Below are 25,218 nucleotides of genomic sequence, written 5' to 3' on the forward strand. Positions count from 1 at the left end.
CTTGATGAATACTCATGAGCATCATCGCACTAGAGAACATACCTGCTTACTTTTGCCTCCGAGATCGAGCGGCGTGTGCTGTAGACAGTGTGCGCCGCCCGATCTCGAAAGGACTGGAATTTGGTGGTTATACAAACTCCATTAATATATATTTCTACATAACATTGGAAAACTACAGGTGCTGGCCTTTTTAACCATCTGGCAATGGATTCGGTCTCGACAGCCATCTTGTTTATGTATCGTTGCCGCTCTTGTATATATTGTAAATGCATCTTTATTTGTGACTTCCGCATCATAACAAATTGGTGAGAGGTGCGGGGTAACCACGAGAGACAACAACGGAGCTCCGCAGTGGTTGTCACCTCAGACTGGACAACACGATGGATGAAACAGGACCCAAAATAGTGCGGCTCACATCAACGCCCACAACCCCCGACGGTTGTCCTGGCTCAACCCGGGATCTAGAGGAACATTTTGCGACACCGACCACCTTGACGTAAAAGACTGCATTGCCACGAATGAGCGTGTAAGTGCCCACAACAAATGGGATCTGATGATTATGCTGGCTAACTTGGTGTTGTACCTACAAGGCACGGCGAAGGTGTGGTATCATAACCACGAGGAAGAGCTTAACAACTGGGACACGTGCAAGCAGAAGCTGAGGGACTCGTTCGGCCGTCCCGCTGGGAAGAGTGCCGCTAAGAAAGAACTAACGACCTGCGTCCAATCGTCCACAGAATCATACGTCTCTTACATCCAGGACATGCTGGCTCTGTGCCGTAAGGTCAACTGCGATATGGCTGAGTCAGACAAAGGTTGGCCATGTACTGAACGGGATCGCTGATGATGTGTTCAACCTGCTCATGCGCAAAAATTGTGAGAGTGTACAGGACATCATAAAAGAGTGTCAGCGCTTTGAGCAGTCCAAGAGCCACCGCATTGCGACACCGTTCGCACGTCTGCCGAACACAGCTGTGACATCCTCTTGCGACGACAGGCTAGGGAATGCAGTGACCCTCATCACCAAACGACCTGACGCGAATAGTACGGCGAGAACTAGAAGCCATGGCTCCTGCAGCCCCTTTTTCCCGCCCTAGTGAGCTGAACAACTTGCTTACAGTGCCATTTGTGCAGGCAGTAGTCCGCGCAGAACTCAATAATCTTGGAGTTGATTCTGTATGTGCCGTTGCTCCTTCACAGCTTCCTAATGCTCCTTGTCCATCAACTGGTCAGCGGTATCTTGCACGCTACCGAAATCCGGCCAAGTGGCGAACCGCAGACGATCGGCCAATCTGTTTTACCTGCCAGCGTATCGGTCACGTTGCTCGCCATTATAATAACTGCACTGTCTCCTCCCCTCGACGACTGCCATTCGCCAGTTATTATCACCCCGAAAAGAGCCAGCGTCGTTACCAGCCTCCATTTGAACCGCAACAGCCAAACGAAGACGCCTCGTGCCACTCGGAACAGTCCTCCGTCGTCATTCCGACATCACCAGTCCCGTTAGCCACCAGCTCGTCGACCATCATCTTTATCGCCGCAGGCTCGTTGTCCACAGTCCCCAATGCAGCCCCGACTCCTGTCTCCAGAAAACTAAGCGATGCAGCTCCTGGAGGTGATGGTGCACTGACGACTCGACCGCAAAACCCTCTGATCACTTTGCCGACCAAACAGAACTTGATGGACGTTGTAGTCCATGGTATCAGTGTCCCAGCACTCATTGACACTGGCGCGCACATATCCATGATGAGTGCCCAGTTGCGCCGACGCCTGAACAAAGTTCTCACACCTGCTGCATCATGCACCCTCCGCGTCGTCGACAGAGGAACGCCTACCTTGCTTGCACTGTTGTACACTGTGCACTGCTCGCATTGGCATCGCGGGGCACCTAACCACTGTGTTGTTTGCCATCTTGGAACAATGCCCCTTTTGACGTTATACTTGGCTTAGACTTTTTATCGTCCCATTCAGCCCTTTTTGACTGAGCGTCTAGAGTCATTCAGCTTGAGCTACCCCACGGCTGCTATAGTCCACCAGTCACACAGCCACGGTTATGCTCTACTGAAGACAGCCGCCTGTCACCTCAAGCCGCTACATACGTCACTCTCATGTCGTTTCCATCTGTTCCTGACGGCGTCTATCTGCTATGTCCCACCGCTGCCATACTGCTTGAAAGTATTTGGCCGTTCCCCATACCGTGCTTACTATTACAGGCAATCAGACTTCGCTCCTTCTTCTTAATTTTAATTGCTCGCATCAAATTGTTCCCAGAGGCATGTCTTTGGGCAACATTTTGCCTGTCAACGATTGCGAGATATTGGCTTTTGACGCAACTCCATCGCCCCGCCCCCTACAGGAACCTCCGATTCACCTACTCCAGTCAAAGGCGAACTTAGCAACATGATTGCACCTGACCTTCCTGCACAAGCTGCTGACCTCTGCCGTCTCTTGGAAACTTACAGCGACATATTTTACCTTGACGGCCGCTCTTTAGCCCAGACATCGGTGGTCACCCATCGTATGTACACCGGAGATGCCAATCTGATACGCCGCCAGCCGTACCATGTTTCACATGCTGAACGACAAGTGACACAATGAGAAGTCAATAAGATGTTGACTAAAGGCGTTATTGAGCCATCTTGCAGTCCGTGGGCGTCCACTGTTGTCCTTGTCAAGAAGAAGGACGGCAGTTGGCGCTTTTGTGTCGATTACCAACACCTCAACAAAATCACGCGCTAGGATGTCTACCCCTTGCTGCGTATTGATGAAGCTTTGGGCTGCTTGCACGGAGCCAAGCATTTTTCATCCATAGACCTTCGACCAGGCTATTGGCAAACCACCTCGGTAGATTACATGGACCACGAGAAAATTGCCTTCGTAACACCCAACAGCCTCTACCAATTCAAGGTTATGCCGTTTGGTCTTTGTAATGCCCTGGCAACTTTCAAAAGAATGATGGACTCCTTACTTCGGGGCTATAAATGGTCTACATGTCTGTGTTACCTAGATGATGCGATAGTCTTTTCACCAACTTTCGCGAGTCATCCAACACGTTTGTCGGCCATTCTTGCTGTTTTTCGACGCGGCGGCCTGCAATTGAACTCATCCAAGTACCACTTTGGACGTCGTCAAATTACTGTTCTTGGCCATCTTGTCAGTGCCGCTGGCATTCAACCCGACCCTGACAAGATTCGCGCTGTTCAGAACTTTCCTGTTTCATCTTCCACCGCAGACGTAAGAGCCTTTGTCGGACTCTGCTCGTACTTCCGTCGCTTCATCAAGAATTTTGCTGGCACCGCTCGCCTACTTACTTAAGAAGGACGTTGCTTTGACATGGGGCCTTGCTCAGACTAAAGCCTTCTCCGCCCTCGTATGATTGCTAACGGCTCCCCCATTACTGGCTCATTATGATCCATTGGCTCCCACTGAACTTCACATGGATGCATGTGGCCATGGAATTGGGGCCGTACTCATTCAATGACAACGTAACGAAGACCGCGTAATTGCACATGCCAGCTGCCTTCTTGCACCCGCTGAGAGGAATTTTTCAATTACTGAACGGGAGAGCCTGGTGTTAGTTTGGGCAGTAACCAAATTTCATCCTGCTTGTACAGCTGCACATTTTCCGTGGTTACCAATCACCACGCCTTGTGCTGGATCTCGTCACTTAAAAGACCCCACTGGACGATTGGGTAGACCTGAAAATGATGCGCCTGACAGCGACACTTGCATCCAAGCCATCTCTGATCTGCGTGACATTTGCACTGAACAACGGCGTGATGACTGCTTACGTGTTCTCATTGATCGTTTCCATTCTGGACATTCGGAGCCCATGATGCACATGTTCGTACACCGCAACGATGTTCTCTACTATCGCAGCTTACGCACCGAAGGACCAGAATTTTTACTCATTGTCCCATGCCATTTCCAGACATCTGTTCTTGAGCAGTAGCATGACACACCTACTGCAGGCCACCTCGGCATTTCTCTTACTTACGACCGCATACGGCGCTGCTTCTACTAGCCAGGCCTGAACCGCTCCGTGCACTGCTATATTGCAGCCTGTGCACTCTGTCAGCGCCACACAAAACCTGCTGTGCTTCCCGCTGGACGTCTTCAACCCCATCGATGTGCCCTCAGCACCATTCTTTCGCGTCGCTCTCGATCTTCTTGGCTCTTTTTAGACATCTGGCAATAAGTGGGTCGTTGTCATGACTGACCACGCAACCCGGTACACGATCACGCGAGCTTTGCCCACCAGCTGTGCAACTGAGGCGGCGGATTTCTTTTTGCATGACGTCATCCTCCTTCACGGCGCACCCCGGTAGCTTCTGACTGATAGCGGCGGCACCTTCTTGTCCTGCGTCGTTGAAGACTTACTTCGTTCCTGTTCTGCCGAGCACAAGCTTTCCACCGCCTACCACCCGCAGACAAACATACTCATGGAGCGGCTCAATCGCACGTTGACAGAAATGCTGTCTATGTACGATTCTGACGACCACATTGATTGGGACAGCACGTTACCCTTCGTGACCTTCGCCTATAATTCGTCCCGTCACGAGACAGCTGGCTTTTCACCATTTTACCTTCTATTCGGCCACAACCCTACTCTGCCCTTTGACACCATTGCTTCCTTCCTCAATGAACACTCCCACTGAATATGCTCAAGACGCTTTCGCCCGGGCTCACACAGCTCTCCAGACTGCCAGCTCCCTGCTTACTGAGTCTCAAGTCGCGTAGAAGACCCAGTACGACAGCCGACATCGGGACGTTCGATTTTTGCCTGGCTTCGTTGTCTTCCTATGGACACCATGACGCCGCATCAGCTTATCTGAAAAGCTGATGCCTCGCTACACTGGGCCCTACATGATATTGCATCAGCTTCGCGGTGTCAACTACGAGATTGCCCCACTGGACTCGCCTGTTCCCACTGATAATGTACATGTGTCTTGGCTGAAGCCTTATTTTGCCGCGAGTTCACGTCCCTTATAGTTTGCGCCGAGACGGCGCCTTTACAGGCGGGGGTTATGTTACGGCACAACCGAGAGTGGCACCAGTCAGAGGAAGACCATTTGACGTGTGGCGGTGGAATCAGTCTCGACAGCCATCTTGTTTATGTATCATTACCGCTCTTGTATATATTATAAATACATCTTCATCTGTGACTTCCACATCGTAACAATATCTTGGACCCGACTGCCTTGCCTTCATTGAGGGGCCAAAGTGAAATGTTTGAGTGGCTTCTCTTAAAAGTGTTAGCTTGCATCCTGTGTGTGGCTTCATATCATTTGTAGAATGCCCAGCTGACAGTCAAGCTGATTGAAATTGCTGTCTAGACTTTGGGGCCCATATTTACAGGTGCTTGTCCACGAGCAATTATGCAGAGCATACTCCATTCATTCCAAAGACCAAGAGAGCCAAGTAGAGGTTTTCTACCGGTTTTCTGTCCTTGACGGGCCACCCATTCTATATCTCCATTTGAATTCAAGAAGCCAGGGTTGCAGGTGGTGTGACAGAAGTAACCCGTATTTTCAAGGCTATAGTTCGCAACCGCTGTATCGTGTGAAGAGACAAACTTCAACTGAAAATGTTTTTCTTTTTTTTTTTAGCTTGTCTGCAAACAGTAAAAGGCTGCGTCCTTATGAGACTGCACATAGAAGTCAATTCTAAAAGCCCTCGAAATCCCTTTTGTCGATGCTACCAGAGAAAAATTCAAGGATGTGTCATTTGACAAATGGATTCTCACTGTCTGCATCGCCTTCGGAATTTTTAGTTCTTGCACATGCTCGACTACACTGAACTTAAACAATGCCGTGAATGTCTTTTTGGTTGTATCGCAACTATTCTTGTGCTTTGCTCGTAAATCCACGCACTGAAAAGCAGCCACATTAAGTATCACGAGCAGCATTCATTTTCATATCAGCTGGAAATATCGCTGACGCACAGCAATGATGTTGTGGTGCTGATTTTGCTATGTGTATAATCCTAGGAGAAATTTGCAGGTGCAGACACGCCTCGTGCCTCCAATTTTAAGAAATAAAATAATGTATTGTGAGCACTCGTATACAGTCAACAACCGATTTTTTGGACATGCCCAATAATTCGGATGCGTTCGCAGCACTGCCACGTTCCCATAGAGCCCATGCATAAGAACGCCCGAAATTTCGAATGCTGAAATCTTTAGCCATTCGATTTTCTTTACTTTTTGCCATGACCACAGATCCAAAACGGCATTAATCAAAGTCACCACCATCGCCATTTTTATAATCACGCAGCCACGAACCAGCGCTCTCGCACGCCGATCTGCTGGTAGTCCTAGTCATCACCGCAACAATGCCAGGCCTAGCTGCTTTGACGTTCGCTACCAAGCTTCCTGCTGTTCGGCGTCACATTTTTTATTGAAAGAATTCACCACTGCCAGCAATGCCGTTGACTCTGCCTTTGTCATCTTCGCTGATGGCTTCGAAGTACGGAAGGCACAGCAAAGGTCAAATGTTGCATAATGCCGGTTTCCAAAAGTCAGCTTCGCCGCAATACAGCGGTGCTACGCAGAAAACATACCCGATGTATTGCGGTGAAGCATATCAAGAGTGGAACGGGGCCACTGTCATGGGACACAGTATGTAGCCCTTAAATAAACATACATGCACCCACTGTCTCCTGTTTCATTACAAGCACCGATACACCTAATAAGTGTACAGGCTGGCCTTGAGAGCTATTTCGGACGTGCCTGTGGCGATTTGAGCCCTTGGGGGCAGTAAAAGGCATACATAGATTTTTTCAGACTGCCAGATATTTCTGACGTTTTCATGGCTCCTAGGGTGTCCGAAAAAATTGGACGTTGACTGTAGTCTGCAACCTATGAAATTGCAACCTTTGAACTTGTATAGTTCGTGGACTGTAGATGGTGTGTCAGCTAACTTGTGCCAAGCCTTAAAAAATTTACACCCATGTTACGAGAATGCAACCGACTTGTTATTATTGACTGTTCTGTTGAGCAACTCGGAGTATTTTTTACTATGATCTTAAGTAATTACTTAACAATAATTAATTAACAAGTTTTATAGTATTGCTTTAAACACAACATCTTCAATGGAGAAGTTGTAGAGCCTATTCCAATAATTTATTTCCATGATGATAGTTGTGGTTTTCCTAAGAATTCTACTTCATGGGCAATGTGAAAATTGCACTTCCTCTTACAAAACAGTAGTAGCATAAGTATCCGCTCAGAACTGTTCTTGGCAGTTCTTTCAGCACACTAGGGTGAAAAAGTATTGCATGTCACAAATCGAGAAGCAGTTTCAGCTGTGGACAACTAAGGGTAAATAACAAGACATAAATTAACACTGGACTTTTGCTTCCAACTCTGCAAGATCCATGGAGCCAGACATTTTAAAAAATGTCAGTGTGTCACCTCCTTACCGTATTGCGACTACGGTTCTTAACTGACGAGCGCGATGTCTTGGTTGCAACTGGGCGAGGTGATGCGCAAACTTCTTCACCATGGGTGCCTGAATCGACAGCATACCTGAAATAAGATTATGAAGCTTTCAGTCAACAAACAGCAAAAGTCAAAAGAATAAAATAAAACAAATAAAATGTCTACTCATTTTGGGTAAAAAAAATTGTTCTTTTACATCCTCGCCAAGATAGCTTACAAACACTATACATACATAAGTTCTGCTGTAAACTGTAGTGCTACTTATATGGAGCATAACTTGCAGCTTATTTCATAGCAGCCCAATAGAAAAACAGTCAGCACGCACTTAATTATTTATTTATCAATCCATTCAATCGCTGAATTTAATTCATTCATACCTGCATCACAAAAGACATCAATGCAGAGTTATAACAGAAATCAGTGATGTTGACGCACAACACTTCTAGAGTCATGAAAAATATACATTATGCAGGACTGAGGACACTGGCAATGGAGGAGGAACACTGGAAACACTTTTGTCATAAAATTTTAGTCACATGCGGTAAATAGGAAATTAGTGAGCATGTACACCTGTGTGACAAGCTACCTTGTGAACATTTTTTTTTATTGGCCAGTTCATAAATAGTAAATCTATGGAAGCAGCATTAATTTTTGAAAACCTCTGATCAGCTGATGGATAAAATATAAATTGAACAATTAGAGCATTACATCTTTCACAGTGCAAGTCTACAACTTCTTACAGCAAAATCACAATACTGAAAGAACTTATTTATCATGTTTCATCATAGGTAAAATCCACTACTGCAGATGTGCCACAAGGTGGCATTGTAGGGCCTCTCTCATTAAATTTTTAAAGGGAAAATGAGATATTCACCCAATCATAGCAATTGCTACAAAGGAAACCCATACGGGTTCCTTGAAAGAAAATCCTCCTAGTTGGAAGAAAAATTCGTCCTGGTCCGGGACTCAAACCCAGGACCACCGTCTTTCCAGGGCAGCCGCTCTCTACCATCTGAGCTAACCAGGCAGCTAGCAGATAGCAGGGCAAAGTTGAATTTGTCACCAACTCGAAGCAAAGGTAAGTGTTTGAGCAATAGTTCAGCAGAAACCCTCTAGGTGGAGAGAAGTAATTAAAGGGTGTCACAAAAGAGCGTATAATCCAAGCGCGCGCTGCGTGTTACGCAAGCCAGCGAAAGAACACGCCGGCCCCGCGGCAACTTCAACAGAGGGGGAGAGCGCATACACCTCAAACAACAACGTGAACAACGGCGCCTGGACGTCTAGAAGAGCCTCGATGAAGTGACGTTAACCGGAGAGAGAGTGAGAGAGCACACGTGCACGCCGAGACACCTTCTCACCCGGCGAGTCGAGAGACATTACTACAGCGTGAGCATGCACCAACAGGATGAGTCATCACCCCCCTCGAGAATGCTCCGACGGCGGCGGTCGAAGGTATGAGAAAAGACTCGAAGGTTCCCAAGCTTTGGCCATGCTACGAGATCACGACTCCGATAGGAAAGTTCGAGAACGCCTGTGGAAGCTATATAACCACCGTGCGAGAATCGTCAGGAGTTCAGTCCGCACCGGTGAAGTGATGTAACGTGAAGACCGAGCGTCTGCGGAAGAAGGGGAGTCCCCGGCAAGCTAGTCGACGGGTTCATCGAGCGTCTGCATTTCCGGAAGAAGTTCTTTCTTCGAGATTTGCCCCGAGTTACGCCGAGATCGTCCGACTTCAAGACCAACACACGTGAATACTATAAGACACGTAGTGTTCCTATTCATTTTGTAATTTACGTGTTGGACTCTTAGTGCTTGTCGTGAATTATTTTCTTGTGTTAGTTAATACCCATCTGATTTGTACTGTGCTGTGTCTAGCCTAAGTGTGCAAGTGTGTGTGTAACTGCCTTGTGTGAAGAATATATTTTGTTGTGTTTTGACAATTCTGGGCTCTGACTCGCTCTTTGGACAGCAACCGGCGTTCGCTGGCACACCAGAGGGCCCATTCTTAATTGTCCTTGCTTTCGTGGGATTATTTTCGGAAGCTGATAAGTCGGCTTTGGAATTTGGTCCGGCGTCTGCGCCTCGTTCACGGGGTTGGTGACAAAGGGAAAATGAGACATCCACCCAATCGTAGCAATTGTTACAAAGGAAACCCATACGAGTTCCTCGAAAAAAAAAGCCTTTGTGTTAATGGTTGTGTTAATGGCATCCTGCATAATGAAAATGCTAGGTTTATTATTTATTCAGATGATGCCAGTATATTTCTTGCAGCGCCAACCACTAAGGACTTGACGAAAAAAACTTAATAGAATGCTCTAGAAGCTATTTTCATGCAGTACAAATTCTGCCCTGCAAGTCATCATGATCATCATCAGCCCATATTTATATGATGCCCACAGGCCTTTCCCTGTGATCTCCAATGCTCTTTGCCACCTCTGGAATTGTGCCTACTCTCCCTGCGGATTGCGAAGTCGGCATCCTGGAGAAGCTTACACTTAGTGAAGCCAAGAAAAGCGAGAAACAAGAAGACGCCTACAGACAGCACATGAAGAGGAACTTCGACAGGAGGCGAAACAGCGACATACCAGATATAGAAGTGGAAGACTGCGTCCTAGTCAGGAAAGGAATTGGAAGTGTCAACACCACGTTTTACGGACCGTTCCCCGTGGTTAAAACAGCATCGCAGCACGGTATAGTATTGAAGACTATTTCGTACCTGGGAGCCACCGGTCAAACAGAGTGCGTCTCAATTGGAAACGTGTTCAAATATTACATCAGGAGGTGTAAACAAAAGAAGCCGGGGAAGGTGAAGCGGACTACTTCTGGAATGTGAAAAAAAGGAAGCAGAGAAGGGGGAAGAAGAAGAAGAGGGGTCGGCAGAGAATAAATGGCAGATAACACCCGTCTTACCAAAGCTGTCTGGTGGTTAAAAGGAGACAATAGACTTAAAGCTTTACTATGGAACTGGCGTCCATCTTATCTCCATTTTATTTCAACTTCATCCTCCTTTTCTCCCATCCCCAGGTTCCTGCGCATCTTCTTGTCTCTCGCTTTTCTTGACTTCACTAAGTGTGAGCTTCTTCAGGATGCCGAGTTTGCAATCCGCAGGCAGAGTAGGCACAATTCCAGAGGTGGCAGAGTAGGCACTTGGGCCATGCAACTACCTACTACCAAAAAAGAGATGCTTTTGATAATGCAAGTTCAGGGGTGGGACAGCCCAAAGTCATTTTGGAGATATTTTTGGAGCAAGTAAAATTGTGTTTTGGAGCAGTTTGGAGCAGAAAAAATTGCATTTGGAGCAGATAAAATTTCATTTTGAAGCAAGTCGGAGCAGGCCAATCTGAATTTTGGCGAAATAATGGAATATGACAGCGCACTTTGAAACCACGAAACACAGAATAAATCAACACGAAGCACGTGTAGTAAAAGCGCTGTAGCTATAGGCACCGGGCGGCCGTCGTAAGGCGCCAGCGGCGCGCCGGCGATATGCTGGCGAACAGCGCCGCGAACGGCAGCTGTCGGAGCACTGGCATGTGAAGCAGACGACGAAACGACGGCGCTCGGTGCTTCCAGTGATTTGGCACTGCGGGTTTTAAGGGCCGACGCACCGGAAAACGCATTTTCGTGTGTTTGCTTTTAAAAAAGGTTGTCACTTGTACGAGGCAGATCACATTCGTGGCATCAGGTAGTATATAAAGTAGAAAACGAGCGCAAATTACGATGCAAATGCACCACGCGAAGGGAGCTCACTGCGGCAAGCTAAGACGTGGAACTCCAGCAGTTATATTCCACATGCTATTTTGCTTTGCGCTTTAACATTACCGCGTATTTAATCATGGAAATATGCGAATGACACAAATATTATGGACAGAAAAAAAAAAAGGAGACATACGTCTTCCTTATTTTGTTTTTTGAGCTGCTTCGCCGATCGGACATGTGTCAGTAAGTTCCCGCTCTCTGTACATTGTAGTTTTTATCTTTTCAATGCTTCCCCATTCTTAATTGCTTATAAACTCGCCCAATCTTCAGTCACGGCCCATTTTATATAGCTTAGTGCGACGGGAGCCGTCGGTGGCGGCGAGTGTGAACACGCCACTGCGTTGGTGTTCATCGTCGATGCACAGCGCAGTCGTGTGCCGGACGCAACCAGAGTTGGGAATTGCTAGGAAGGAAAATGTACATTAAAAGGAAGACTGATACACTGATAATATATGGCAAAATGACGGCAAATCTGAGTGTTCGCCTTCGGTTCCCAATCTCCGGAGCCGTTACACGACGGATGCGAAGTGGGACACGAAGCTCTTGCGTATGAACGGCTCTTTTATTAACGTTAGAACAACTAGACTATACCAAATCAGCGTCGGAAATGTACAGTGCCCAGCGATTGAAGCACTGGCAGCGCGCGGCTGCCGCCGTTTTTTTTGTTTTGTTTTTTTGAGCCACAGGTGCGCGCCTTGGGACCAAATGCAGTCATAATGCGTTAGGAAGGTTCTCGCTTTCACTCTACACCACAATGCATCAGTTTGGGGTCCCCAGCGCTTACAGTCAGTGCAAAAAGCGCTGGTGACCATGCGATTCGAGTATCGCGTTTCAATTGCTGAGCACTGAACGCGCTGCTGCCTATATACAGACCGCACATATACAGACTTTCCGCCTGAAAAACGCGATGCCGCGATGAACAACGATTGAATTGAATGGCCTAACCAGCTTCAGTCATGTTTCAGTAACTGTTGGTGCACCCGAAAACACAACATGTTTGATCAGACGTGGTTTCACGGCAGCGCCAGCTGCGCGCGGCCCGGCATCACATGCCATTACTTTCGTGGCGCCACCGCATGAAGGCGCCACCGGTCCAAATTCATCCCGCGCCCGGTGCCTATAGCATACTAGACATGGAAGAGTGGGTCAAGCGGTGGCACGGCGCATGCTTTCCTGTAAAGCCGAAAACATTGGTGGCACTATGACTGAACTATATACTCCCGCACCGACGCTCATGACGACAGCTGAAAATTTTCTCAAATTATGTGGTCCAATTGACGTGGCAACATAATTTCTGGGTCACCATATGTCACCGCAGACCCAAAGAGCCGCAATAAACCCTGGGCTGGTATAACGTAAAACTATTCCAATCTGTTTTTATTGTGATAGCAATTATATGGAGACTCCGGACCATTTCTGCCGTCGCCGCGATGTTCCATATAAAGTCCAGGGGCTATAACATCGTCGCCGTATGCTGTATGTGCGAGGGAAAGCTTGCGAGGGTGAGCCGATGATGGTGGCTCAATCTCGCGCGCTCAAGGGAGGAAAGCGGGGAAGAAGCGCGCAGTCTTCCGTCGCGCGCAAGGCGCCGGAGGAAGGGAAGGGAGGGGGGTTTACTCCGGTTGCTGCTGCATATGGCGCGGCCTCTTTCCTGAAAGCGACCTGCGATGGGGACAGAGTGCGAGTGTGATAGCCGCAGGTGCGCTGCATTTTCGCCGTTTTGTTCGCGTTCAACCGAGAGGCAGCGCGAAGGTCAATTCGCTCGCTGCCGTGCTTCATCACTACAGCGTTTTGACAGCGAGTTTCCACGGTCATTGAGAGCGATGTGTTCATGTTTGCTAGTGCGCGCGTGACACCATGCTTGTTAATTTACTTAGTAAGCGAATGTTTACAAGTTTGTATGGCCAATAATACTGCTATCCTTACTTTGTATAGCTGTCTACTAATTTGCTATCGCAATCGATGCTTCGCCTTTCGGGCGAAACTGCCACTTTTTATTCTAAATCTGCCATTAGCCCTTCGTGATAGATCAAAATGGCTGAGGCGTCGTCCTTATGGGCATAAAGCAGATTAGAAGTGTATTACGTTATACAGGCCCTGGGGACAGAGACGCTTGCCTGCTGAACCCTCTGCAGCACCCTCCTCCCTAATATCTAGTTTGGCCGCAGTGCTCTCAGCCTACTTTTTGTTGTTTTGCGCCTTGCTAGGGAGTGCCGCGCCGCTCGGCCCACTGAACCATATTCTAGTACACTCTAAATACACCCACCCTGGCCGTCCCAACAGCAGCGACCACAGCCGAGAGGGGCCGTGCGCGCACCGGCCACTTGCCGGAAGTCCAGTGTTATAAGCATGAAAATTACACGAGAAGCTGTGCGGGAGGTGCCGTTGCGCGGTGTGAGGAATGTGAATGGCTGCACTCTTTTGTGGAACAAATCCGCTCTCTGCTTGCAGCCACTATTGGAGCACACATGCCAAAGCCGTTCTGGCGCAGCGTGGCACAGGAATCGCACCCCTGCAATTTTTATCACTAAATAAAGGGAATAATTTCCATACAGGTTGATTCCTAACATTTGTTACATTGGAAGCCAAATAACTTTAATTATGAAGAGTGCAGCCCGGCATTGGTATGTTTTAGTTAGTAAATTATTGTTTGCGAACGCAGGATCTCATACCACACATGCATATTCAAGAATTGTCTACACACTAATAACTTAAGACACTGGACCATTTCTCCACTACACACTTTCTGCAAATATGTATGACCCAAATAAGCCAACAAATTTGAATGATTAAAAGAAATGCACAACTTCTAATAAATTTTCAAAATGCTGTATTTCAAAAGAAGGCCTTGAAAGAACATTTGGATAACTGAAGAAAAACTTTTGGATTCCTGATTGCATAGCTACAAGGCAGAAGCAGCACGAAAAGCTGCTCGCTACGAAACGAACACGTTGAACCTTCGGGGTTCTAAGAACTGGAATGCTGTCAATATTTGCAAATAATGTACATTAACATTTACTGCAAAGGTAAATTATTGACTATTTTTTAGTCATTGCAACGTCTTACTTCAATTTTTGTTATTTCAATAAGTTCCCATAAAATTTGCGTCCCATATAAAATGCACCACCAGCTTTCCTTCCATTTTTCGGAAAAATTAGTGCTCACTAGACGAGTAAATTTTTTATAAAACCCCCTTTCAGAAAAACTCTGCACTTCAATCATACCTGTAGTCAAAACATATTATTTCAGGGACACTTAGCAACAATGCATACCTTGAGGCTAGGACTAAATAAGAAAAAAAAGGACAAATACTTACCAAGTAATGCTATCAAAGTGTTAATCATTTTCATTTTGTCAATTTCCATTCAGACAACAATGAACATGGCTAGGAAAATAGACCCTTGTGCACTATACTGTGCATACATGTAACATGTAGTGGTGGTAATGATGTACTTACAGATTGTTGTCAATGTCCAGGCTGTCACCAGTTCCCACAAACGGTTCAAGTTGTTGGCAAGGGGCCGGCAACTGTGGCAGGTGCTCTGAATCACTGTCCATGTCCATCCAAGCTGCAGAATTGTAGTGAAACATTACAATGACAATTACACCTACTGATGCACAATATGGAATGCATTAAAAAGCGAATAGGTAGTGAAATGAAGGAGAGCACAACTGAGAAGAATTCTAGTGTAGTAAGTGAAGGAGCGAATTCTAAGTGAAGGAGCGAAGTGTGTTTACAAATAGATTTTTCATCAAACACACAGTAAATCTGTGGGCATCGGTATGTACTGAAAACAATCACAAAGGTGGCTCAACATTAGGTCTTCTTCCTGTCTACATGTCACACACACCATTGCAAGCAACCACTATAAAAATAAAATAATCATTCTAACATACTAATTTTAAGCAGCTCATCCTCTCTATTGTGTTCTGCTAACATAAGCGAGAGCATTCTGGCTGTTTTTTTTTTTTCTACAAACACTCGAGGTACAGAATTCGTTTACACCATCACCCTGAAGTGCCAAGAGATGTCACAGATCTCAAATGCAACTAGGGAGCTACCAATACCTACCAATTGCATTGCCATCTGGCCTGTCATCTCTGCCCTGGATAGCTGCTACATCATGACTCCTGTGTGCTGCAATCGCTTCTTGTGCCTGGAATTAAGAAGGCAAAGTGAAAAGTTACAGATGACTGTTGATGAACTGACATTATGAGGTGTCTGAGCAGTATTCCATCACTGGATTCCAAAAAATTATACTCCAAAATTGAGCTCAGACAGATTGCACTCAAAGTGTGTCTTAAAAATTAAATTAAATTCTGGCTGTGGTTTTACATGCCAAAACCATGATTTGATTATAAGGCATGCCATAGTGGGGGACTCCGGGTTAATTTTGACCACCTGGGGTTCTTCAACAAGCACCCAATGCACGGTACACAGGCATTCTGACATTTCACCCCCATCGAACCAATAAATCAAAGTGTGTCTAGACAATCATCATTGATAGCAGGTGAAAATGTACCAGCAGTACCCACTCACTGCAAGATTCCAAAAAGCACTGCTGTTTAAATATGCATATTTGAGAGCTTGTAGGAGCACGAAAAAGTTTGTCATCAATCAAGATGAATATGGTGAGCCACACAACACTCAACACTGCAAGCAATATTTTGGCAAAGCCTATACATTTGCTCTGCCACAGAGCTACAATGCTATTTGTCGATAGTCACAAGTTAAAAAAAAAAAGTCACCTAATAAATGTCCAATCTAAACAGTTAAACTATACATTACAGAAAAGAGCCTATAATTCACTATGTGAGCAAAGTGCTTTGTTCAGCTATTTGGTCTACAAGAAAAACAAAGCATGATGACATATAAGGACAATAAGGATGTCTTTTCATGCTTGTTCGCATGCTTGCAGCATTTTTCATTGGTTATGTTTAATGCTGTGCAAATTAACAAATGCGAAAGGGAGCGGGATCACAGCATAGCTGTGGCGGCTGCATTTCTATGGGCGCAAAATTCAAAAACGCCCTGAGTACCATGCACTGGGCGCACAGTACCATGCACTCCACGTGGTCAAAATTAATCCGAAGTCCCTCACTACGGCATACCGCAGAGTCATATTGTGGTTATGGCATGTAAAACCCCAGGATTTAACTTAAATTTAAACTAACAAGTCCTCATAGTTGGTCAGTTTAATAAGCTTGTGGTAGAAATAAAACACATGTCTCTTTTTAAGACACAATTTTCTGCCTGCAAGTCAACAGAAGTGTTACATGCACAATGCTGTACAAACATACCAAATCGAAAATCTCGCACATTAGCGTTAATTGTTAAAAACTAGTTACTTATATTGGAGTTCATGCAAAAATTTGCTGCACATATAGGTCTGCTTACTAAGCTAGTTAACTTGAGTTGATGCCCAAAAGCCACCACTATGCTATATAGACATTGTCCTTCACATCAGAAAACATCTTTATCACATCACCTTTGCTTGTTTTTTAACTTTCACACATGTGTTTGCACATTTCAATAACATCAAACATTGGCATCCACACTTTCTTTTTGTGTGGGCAAGTAATATTGGAGATAACGATTCACCAACCACAGGCATTAGTCCGCAACCTAGATTAGAAAGGGACATTCCGTAAAAAATGTAAAGAAAGTGCAGGTCCCGAACTGTACTTGCCTATTATTCTCAGTCGCACTCAGGGAAAATTTTCGCATAGTAGGTACTGAGAAATTGGACAGCACAAGACACTCAACAATGGGTGGCAGATGCTGGTGGTCAAATTAAGTATGTCCATATCAGTTAAAAGTTTTTTTTTAGATCAGTTGGTCACTCAAGGTGGCACTTGGTGTAATAGTTCTAACAATGAAAAACAGTCCCAAATTAAGGCATTTCCAATGCACAAGGCATTCATGGCTGTCGTAGATCAATAGTGCAACACCTAGATGATGTTTCCTTAAAAAGAGAGCCCATTCTCAAAGGTTGAGCAGATGGGTGAAAATGACATGATAGTTGATCAGACGCTATCAATAAGATTCACAAAGTTTATTGCTTTTTGACACTTGCATCAAATGTGGGCACTAAACTTCATCTACCGCTGACATGTTTTGCAAGCCTTTCATCACAAATATGTGTACCAAACAATACCACTAATGCACATTCAACAATGTGACAGCTACTAAGACCACCTCATGCCAAGTGAGCCTGTCAGAGCAGTCATTACATTATAGTATACTGAGGAATACACAATGTAGAACAAGTTTACTACATGTCACAGCACAGGCATTCCCTGGTGATTTATGTCAGGCATTTGTTAACATAAACAAAGATAGAAAAGCTGCATAGTGTTTCCTGTTACAGTAGATAAAGTTTCATGTGTGCAATGTATTGTTTCTTCTGTACAAAGTAACATTTAGTCCATAAGTTACCACTGCTTTCGTGCAAGGCCAAAAGTGGTAAGTGGGAAGAAGGGACTGGTGATGCCATCTGCTTTTACTTAAACTGCTGGCTGTAAAGTCTCCAGTGGCTGAGGTGGTCCAGGAGATGGGCAAGTCTCTCACACATGGGGCATTCAGAACTGTTGAGAACTGCCTTTGGCTGACTTAAATTCCACTTATTGAAGGAAGGTTTGTAGTGACATGCTCCTCAAAGTGCTACTCCTGCCAAAGCTGGGGGAAGAGGCAAGCCGAACAGAGGGTTGGCAAGGAGAACAGGCTACAGGCTTATGCAACCTTCCTAGCAGTGCTGGCTTACATCAATTTGCACCATATGCAAAATAGACAGGCTGACCGACTCTCCCATTTCTCAAACACGTAAACTTCCTCTTGCCATACAAAAGGGGTAATCGACAAGTGTATTGTGGTGCATTGAAGATAGCAGTGCAGGTGTATGGAATACTGGCATGTGAAGCTACGCAGGACTCAAAAGAGAAACTCACCGCCAATTTGGAAAGTGCTATAAAGTTATGAAGGAAGCCCATGAGGGTCTTAGTAAGCATTGCAGTGAGGGCAGAACACAATTCTTCATTTATATGAGGGGTGCACAAGGACATTCCATTACTTAGCACTACATGGTGGAAGGAGGGGGGTGATGGGGAAGGGGGGCAATAGTAAATATGGCGGTTCAGCCACCCCTCTCACCCCCCTTTATAAAACTGCCCCTGGCACAACAGCATGACAGAATGCCACAAACACCATTGTGAATGAACAATCTAATAGCACAACTAATAGCACAAGTGAGCTTTTAGCTATCAGAGAAATTTGGTTTTGCACATGACAGCAGCAAAGACAGATAAATGTGATAATATAAACAAAGTTCCTGTTTCCAGGTAGGCCTAAAAATCTAACAGAATGGCAGATAACAATTTCATTTCATAAATGTTATGAATATTGTTCATGGAGTAATCATATAAAGGATCGGGAGACTAGAGCCCTTTGGACACACTAGCCAGGCAATTCATGCATCTTCAATAATAATTCATTCATTCTGCTTCTGCTGTTTATTCAAACCACATTCACGTGAAGCACCTGGCATGATGCCAATGACATGAAGCTATATATTAAAAAACTAAAATAGTCTACATGCCATAAACCACATCTGGTTGCTTCCTATGGTTGCACATCCTAGCAGAAGGACCGCAGGACTCATATTTGGCGAGACAATTGGGGGAAAAAAAAAAAAAAAACAAGGGGGGACGGGGGGGACGGGTTATCCTCTTTCCTTTTTTTCGCTCCTCATGCCTACTGTTCTGATCAAAGATGAACCGCATTGTTCATTTCAAGAAGTACTGAAACATATCTTTAAAGTTGCAGAAACTCTATACATAAACATGCTTCTTGTATGTAAAAGGATGACACTTAGCAAGTATGGAGGTTGGGAAACGAGATATTTTAATTTGATATAATGTTGGTCTCGATACTCCAGACTTAGTGCCATCAACATCATCATAAGGTAAAGACACGAACCAAAAGGTTTGCTGACATTGCGTAGCAATAAGGCAAAGTATGAAGACGCTCAAGCAGAAATAAACAAGAGTGCTGTGTATGTTCCTTATGGCTGCACTCGCGTGTTGACAGCATGATGCATCCACCTCCTGGGTACTGGAAGTGGTTTGTAAAAACAAGTATTAGAGTAAATTATTTAGGATTCTCAGATGCTTCCCAGTATTTTCTAGGGTTTAGCTCAATTTTTATCTTCTTATAACAGAAAAACAATGACAAGTTGAAACTGTCATATTAGTACTCCTTTACTACTTGGATTCTGATTTATACTTGGATTCTGGTGAATTTGAATTTGAAATTGAATTTGTTGGTACATGAAGAAAAAAAACAACTCAGAAGGTGGGGAGGCCAGAAGATCGCGAATAGCCAAAACGGGAACTACTATTGTACTAACATGTAAATTGAAGACATACTGGGCAACTCAAGCAATCTATTCAGGTGTGTGGATGTGAAAGAAACTTATGCTCACATTCTTCTGGCACTTTCGTCATGTACACCCAACATCACAAATGAGTTTTGTAGTTTTCTCGACAACAAATTTTAACGATCAGCACGCAAACTCATAATCTGTGAGCTCAAATGGATGATTTCTATTGGCCACCATGTGCTTGCCCCACATGACGTCAGCAGGGAGCAGCAGCGCTAGTGCTGCTGCTACTTTACGTAGCTCTCTTTAAACACTGAGTACAAAATTCTAACTGACGTGAGCAACTCTGTTCAACTTATCTGCTGACATAATGATTTATATTTAAGTAATGTGACCTTATCAAAGCACTGTCTTGTTTTTTTATGCCAAAGAGCGTCGTGCGGTTCGAGAACATTTATAATTCGCAGTAGCTGAACATGACATTCATACATGTGCTGCTCTTTTCAGCGTGTGTCTGCTCTAATGTCACCAGTGATGCCATGGGAGGCAGCTTGCTTGGCTGCTGGAGCCAGTTTGGGCTTTGATGTGTATTTCGCTTATTTAACATGCTGAATCGTCATAATTGAACTATGTTACGTGTGACAGGACACTCAGAGAAATCTAAAACAACCACTTCTCTGGCAAGATGACAAGTTCACTGGAGTTGGCTTTTAAAATTGTAGAAATTATCTAACCATTTGAAAGTTAAAGCAATGCAAAAAAGCACAATATTAGGTTGCCATTAAACAGCGCAATCTGTTACACCAATACACATGTTGTAAATTTAGGTATAGCATTACAGTCAAGCAAATTTCTTTTTCCTACTTTACATGGCTGGACAGATGTGACTATGGTATCAGAAGTCACCTAACTATTAGCTGAAAGAAGATAAACACTTTGGAACTAAACTTCAGGATGTGCATTTTAGCAAGGTAGAAGATTTATTAGTATAAAAAATGCCAGAACTTTTAAAATTAAAAAAAAAGGAAACTTTGGTAGAGAAAGGCTTAAATCTACCGCATTTATAACATTTGCCACATCCTTGACAAAGTTGAAAGCATGACACTACATGAAATTGAAACCAAAGTACTTCCTAACCATAAAAGTGCTGTGGTCTAGCAAAATTCTTCATGCTAAAATCACTTTTCGCAAGACTTATGTCCACTTTCTCCATAAGACTTTCTGAGGCTATGTCCAGCGACATGGCCAAATAACTTCGTGTGTGTGTGCAAAAGTGGATGGACGGGACATGTGGTTTCTGGCAGAGGGGAATGCCTGCACACATCTGACCATATTTCATAGAGGGCATCAGCGTGAGTAACATGTGGCTACATTATTCATACAAGTCACTGACCAATGTGAATTTTGTGTGTTTTTTGACATTAGTCAGTGACATGTTGTACGAATAATGCTTTTACCTGACCAGATGGTGTTCCATCGAACTGTTGATTACATGTAGCTAAATTGTACTGCCTCAGCCATCAGGCTTTGGATGAAGCCTGACATACAAAACGAGAAAGAAAGAGCAGGAACAAGTTTTCTCCTATTGGTTTCAATTTGTGCCTCAACAGTGTTTGGTAGTCTTCTTCCTGTGTAGATTTTTCTCTTGCTTAGGGGCAGTGAGGTGCTTCAGCAAACCAGTGCTGTGGCATTCGGAGTCCTAGCACAGGTCTTTTAATGTGACGATTATCAGAGAGGCTGACACAAGGTTAATATGTAGAAGCACTGACCAGTTTTATTAGTAGAACATGGTACTATGAAAATAAGTAAAAGCACAAAAAACCAACAGCAGGGAAGACAGGCCATTGCAGAGTCACTAACACATGGTACAGATGGTGATGATAATTTGTAGCTATAGAAGGCATGCCAAGTAAAAACAAAAATTCTGCAACTTGGACAATACAAATGTTGTCTCGCAATGCCAGACATGGTGTTCACATTATCACGATGTCATGACACATAGCAAAATTTCCTGAGGTTGTGTAGCAATGGGGTGAGGTATGATGGTGTCGCTCATAAAAAAAATAAACTACAGTGCTGTACACATTTCCTCAGGCTGTGCTTGTTTGCGGCAGCTGCAGAGATCAGACAAACTGAGTGAGCCAGTGCAGCATGATGTTATGACGCATCCACCTCCTGAGTACCAAAACTAGTTCGTAGAAACAAGAATTGTCGAAAATTATTAAAGGGCCCCCTCACCAGGTCCCATTGAAAGTTTTGGTTACACACTGAAAGTAATAAGGCGCTGTCTAGGAAGTGTTTCACTGCAATAAATTTGTTAATTGATTCATTATTAGAGGAGACAGGAGAAATTAAAATGTCATGTTGCAATGCTGCCAGGAGGCAAGCTTCACTGCACAAATTGAGGGTCTCCCTTTGCTTCGAGAAAGGTGACAAGTGTCCACATGCAGCATTCCTCCTCTGCCTTCTGCCATACCAGAACTGTGGGACAGCGTCACATTTACATCACAAGTCTCACCTTTTTTTCGCCCCCCCCCCCTCCCCCTTTTTTTTGCTGCATGGTGCTTTCAGGGCCAGTATTGCATATTCTGCATTGGATGGTTCACTATTTTTGCACTGCGAGACCGTTTCATTCTTTGCTGACACAACTGCCATTGCGTCACCTACATTGCCACGCTTGTCTATTTGCAATGCCCAAACCTGGTGAGGGGCCCTTTAAGACTACTTTGGTGCTTGCCAGCATTTTTTCTAAGGTTTAGGGGTTTGGACCTTCATTAAACCTCAGAAAATTACAGGATCAAAATGTCCTGTCAGTACTCCTTTGAAAGTACACCTCAATGCCCCTTCGCGATTGCTCTTTATGGATATGGATGGATATGGTGTACGTAAAGATGTTCTGCTTATTAACAGTGGTATTTCTCCAGCAAGTGCTATACACACCATTGAACACCCCCCCCCCTATACCACCTGCTGTTACCTTAAAATTTCATCACGTAAATAGTAGTAGTAATTTGTTGTAATAAGGACAGTAAGGACAAAAGGAGGTAGGAAATAGGAAAGAAACTTGAAAAAAAGTGTCAAACATATAATGTTCTCTTTTCAACATTTGTCCAAAATATTATCTTCCTACATGAATGAAACACAAGAGAAGAAAAAAATAGTTAAATAAAAGGAATGCGGGCATTGTAAATATCTCACTTCTCAATAAGATAATAAGAGTAAAGATAAAGGGGATAGGAAAGTTACGATAAGATAGGCATAAAGAAAATATGAAAGAGTGAAAAGAGGATATATATATAAATACATGACTATAAATACACAGAACTATAAATCGAAATGTCCAGAAAGCTGATTAATAAAAAAGATTGCCTAATTATCTTTTTAATATTTCACTTTGGGTAATATGTTGCAACCAGACACTCTAGATGTCTGTTACTATTGTGTGCTTATTTTTGTTACTTGTGGGTGATTCCACGCAAGATTAAAAATGCATGTCTGCTTGATATTTTTGTTTTGTCTGTTTTTTTTTATATGTCATGTAGGAACATTAAAACTGCACAGAACCAAAAATTTTATTCCCGAAAAGAATTCCCAGCAAGCCAAAAAAGTATTTGAAGGTAGCGACGCGAGCGTCCGCCTATTGCTTACCACAATATTTTCCGATTTTACAGCCAAATTAAATGCTAACTTAAGATGTTGTGTCAAAAAGCTTTTCTGCTCATTTTAATACGCTTTACAGTAAATTAGTTCCATGGGTTTTTTTATGCTGTCCACAAACAAATTTTTTTTTAAATTCCAAACAAGGCCCAAATCATAAAAATGTAACTTTGATGTGCCTTGGTGGGTTTTCTATTTTACAAAGAAACTTGAAAAAAGTGTAAAACATATAACGTTCTCTTTTAAACAGTTGTGCAAAACATTATCTTCCTACATGAAACACAACAGAAGAAAAAAAGTTAAATACACAAGTTAAAACAAAAAAAAACTAAAATAAAGAACTCCGGCTCATTTTCTGAAAAAATTATGGAAAGAACTCCGCTTATGTTGGGCAAAATGTGGGTGCAATAATATGTTTCCTCATTTGCTTTATTTACAAAATATAACGGGCCAAAGTGGCGCATGTTGAGCGTGCTGGCTTTAGTGCCGGGATGACTCGTTCCGGTTTGTTAACATTTACTCTTTTTAAAAAAAGAAAAGGCAAAGGTTTCCATAAATGAAGGAAGGTTTACCTGGGTTTTTTATTGTGGCAAGAACAGAGAACGTGTTTTCTGCTTTGTTTTCATGGAACCATGAGGGAACAAACTCGACACTACTTGTGGTGCTTGAACAAATTTATTGCGTGTCCTTTGCAGTTAGTATTTACAAGGGATGAATCACCGTCAGCTGGCTAGTGGCAGTTCTCACAACGGAAAGCACATGTCCGCTTGACTGATCGCGGGCACACATCCACACATGCCATGACTTAATTCCCGGCACACGCGGCACTGACTTCGACTTCACTGACTTCTGCTGACGATGCTGCTCGATGGCTGCAGCAGGCGCATGAAGCAGGGCCACATTCTTGAGGTTGCCGCTAAGTTGGGAGACCATCTCATGTGCCGACTGAATGAAGGCGGTGCTTCCTGACCTCAGGTTGTGCAGGGAAGCTTGGTGCTTAAGGAGTCCACCCACACCGTCACAGGCATTCTTCCCATGCCCGGTAGCGGAAAATATCCACCTCGCGGACGTATACTTGGAGTGGCACAACTCATACAGTTGGTGCCTATTTTTAATATGGCTCGCTGCACCATCGCTGATGTATGTTACGTGACAGTACATGGGTGCTTTTTCATCTAACACTTCGTGCACTCTACCTAGGGCATAGCAGGCGTGCGCGGCGTCGTGATGCATGTCATCGCTTATGACAGCAAAGCTGTGTGTTGCTTTCCTTGTCGTGGCGACACAGGGGAAAATGGAGATTTGTTTCTTGTGCCAATGGTACGATTGTGTTTAATTTGAGAGAAGGACAGTTCAGCTTTCTGCAAAATCAAAATGCAGAACAATTCTTCCACGCTGCTCACACTTCTTTGCCTCATGAATAGCCGCGGCTTGAGTGCGGCATATGTAATCACGAGGAATCCATTTGGTCACCCATTTGCCGAGCTCTTTCACAAAAAGGGTTGGAGACGACGTCTTCTTGATCAAGTCACCACTTTCCCAAACAGCAAATGTGACGTCGTCCTCGTCAACCATTCCGAGACTGTGCAAAGTGATGCTTTCACTTCATGGGCCGCATGCCGCACTCGCATTCACCTAACATACAATCTCTGGTTGAGGAGCCGCAAAGACACAATGCTTTCATGCCTTCCAATGAGATTTTCATGCCGGTTACGTTCTCAAGCGCGGAGACACGAAGGTTGGCATTAGCGCAATAAACACAAACACAAACCTCCTGTTGTGGTGTGAGCAGCACCCACTTTGGACGCAGGCTTTGGACGATGGCACTTTCGGGTTGAGCTGCTTTGAACATTTGGAACATCTTGCTGATAGAATGTGTCATAAACTGCTTTGAGACGTACTCTCTCGGGCCACTCGTGATGACAGACACAACGTTCTTCTTGTTCAGGCTCTGCCGCGAGTACCCAAGTTCGTCCTTGGTGA

The 25,218-nt window shown here is 44.4% G+C and overlaps 1 protein-coding gene across 6 annotated transcripts in view; it reads right to left on the reverse strand.

The window, feature by feature from the left end:
- The window catches only part of LOC119459749 (receptor expression-enhancing protein 1-like), a 199,491-nt gene that overhangs the window by 1,938 nt on the left and 172,335 nt on the right, over positions 1-25,218 (reverse strand). For all 6 annotated transcript variants that reach the window (XM_049666406.1, XM_037721374.2, XM_049666412.1 and 3 more), the window contains 3 exons: positions 15,273-15,357; positions 14,658-14,769; positions 7,423-7,528 (listed from right to left, as the gene is read on the reverse strand). In XM_049666406.1, coding sequence (XP_049522363.1) covers positions 7,423-7,528; positions 14,658-14,769; positions 15,273-15,357 — 303 coding nt within the window. The remainder of the gene's footprint in view (positions 1-7,422; positions 7,529-14,657; positions 14,770-15,272; positions 15,358-25,218) is intronic.

The sequence above is a fragment of the Dermacentor silvarum genome, chromosome 1 (assembly GCF_013339745.2).
Source record: "Dermacentor silvarum isolate Dsil-2018 chromosome 1, BIME_Dsil_1.4, whole genome shotgun sequence".
NCBI classification, from domain to species: domain Eukaryota; kingdom Metazoa; phylum Arthropoda; class Arachnida; order Ixodida; family Ixodidae; genus Dermacentor; species Dermacentor silvarum.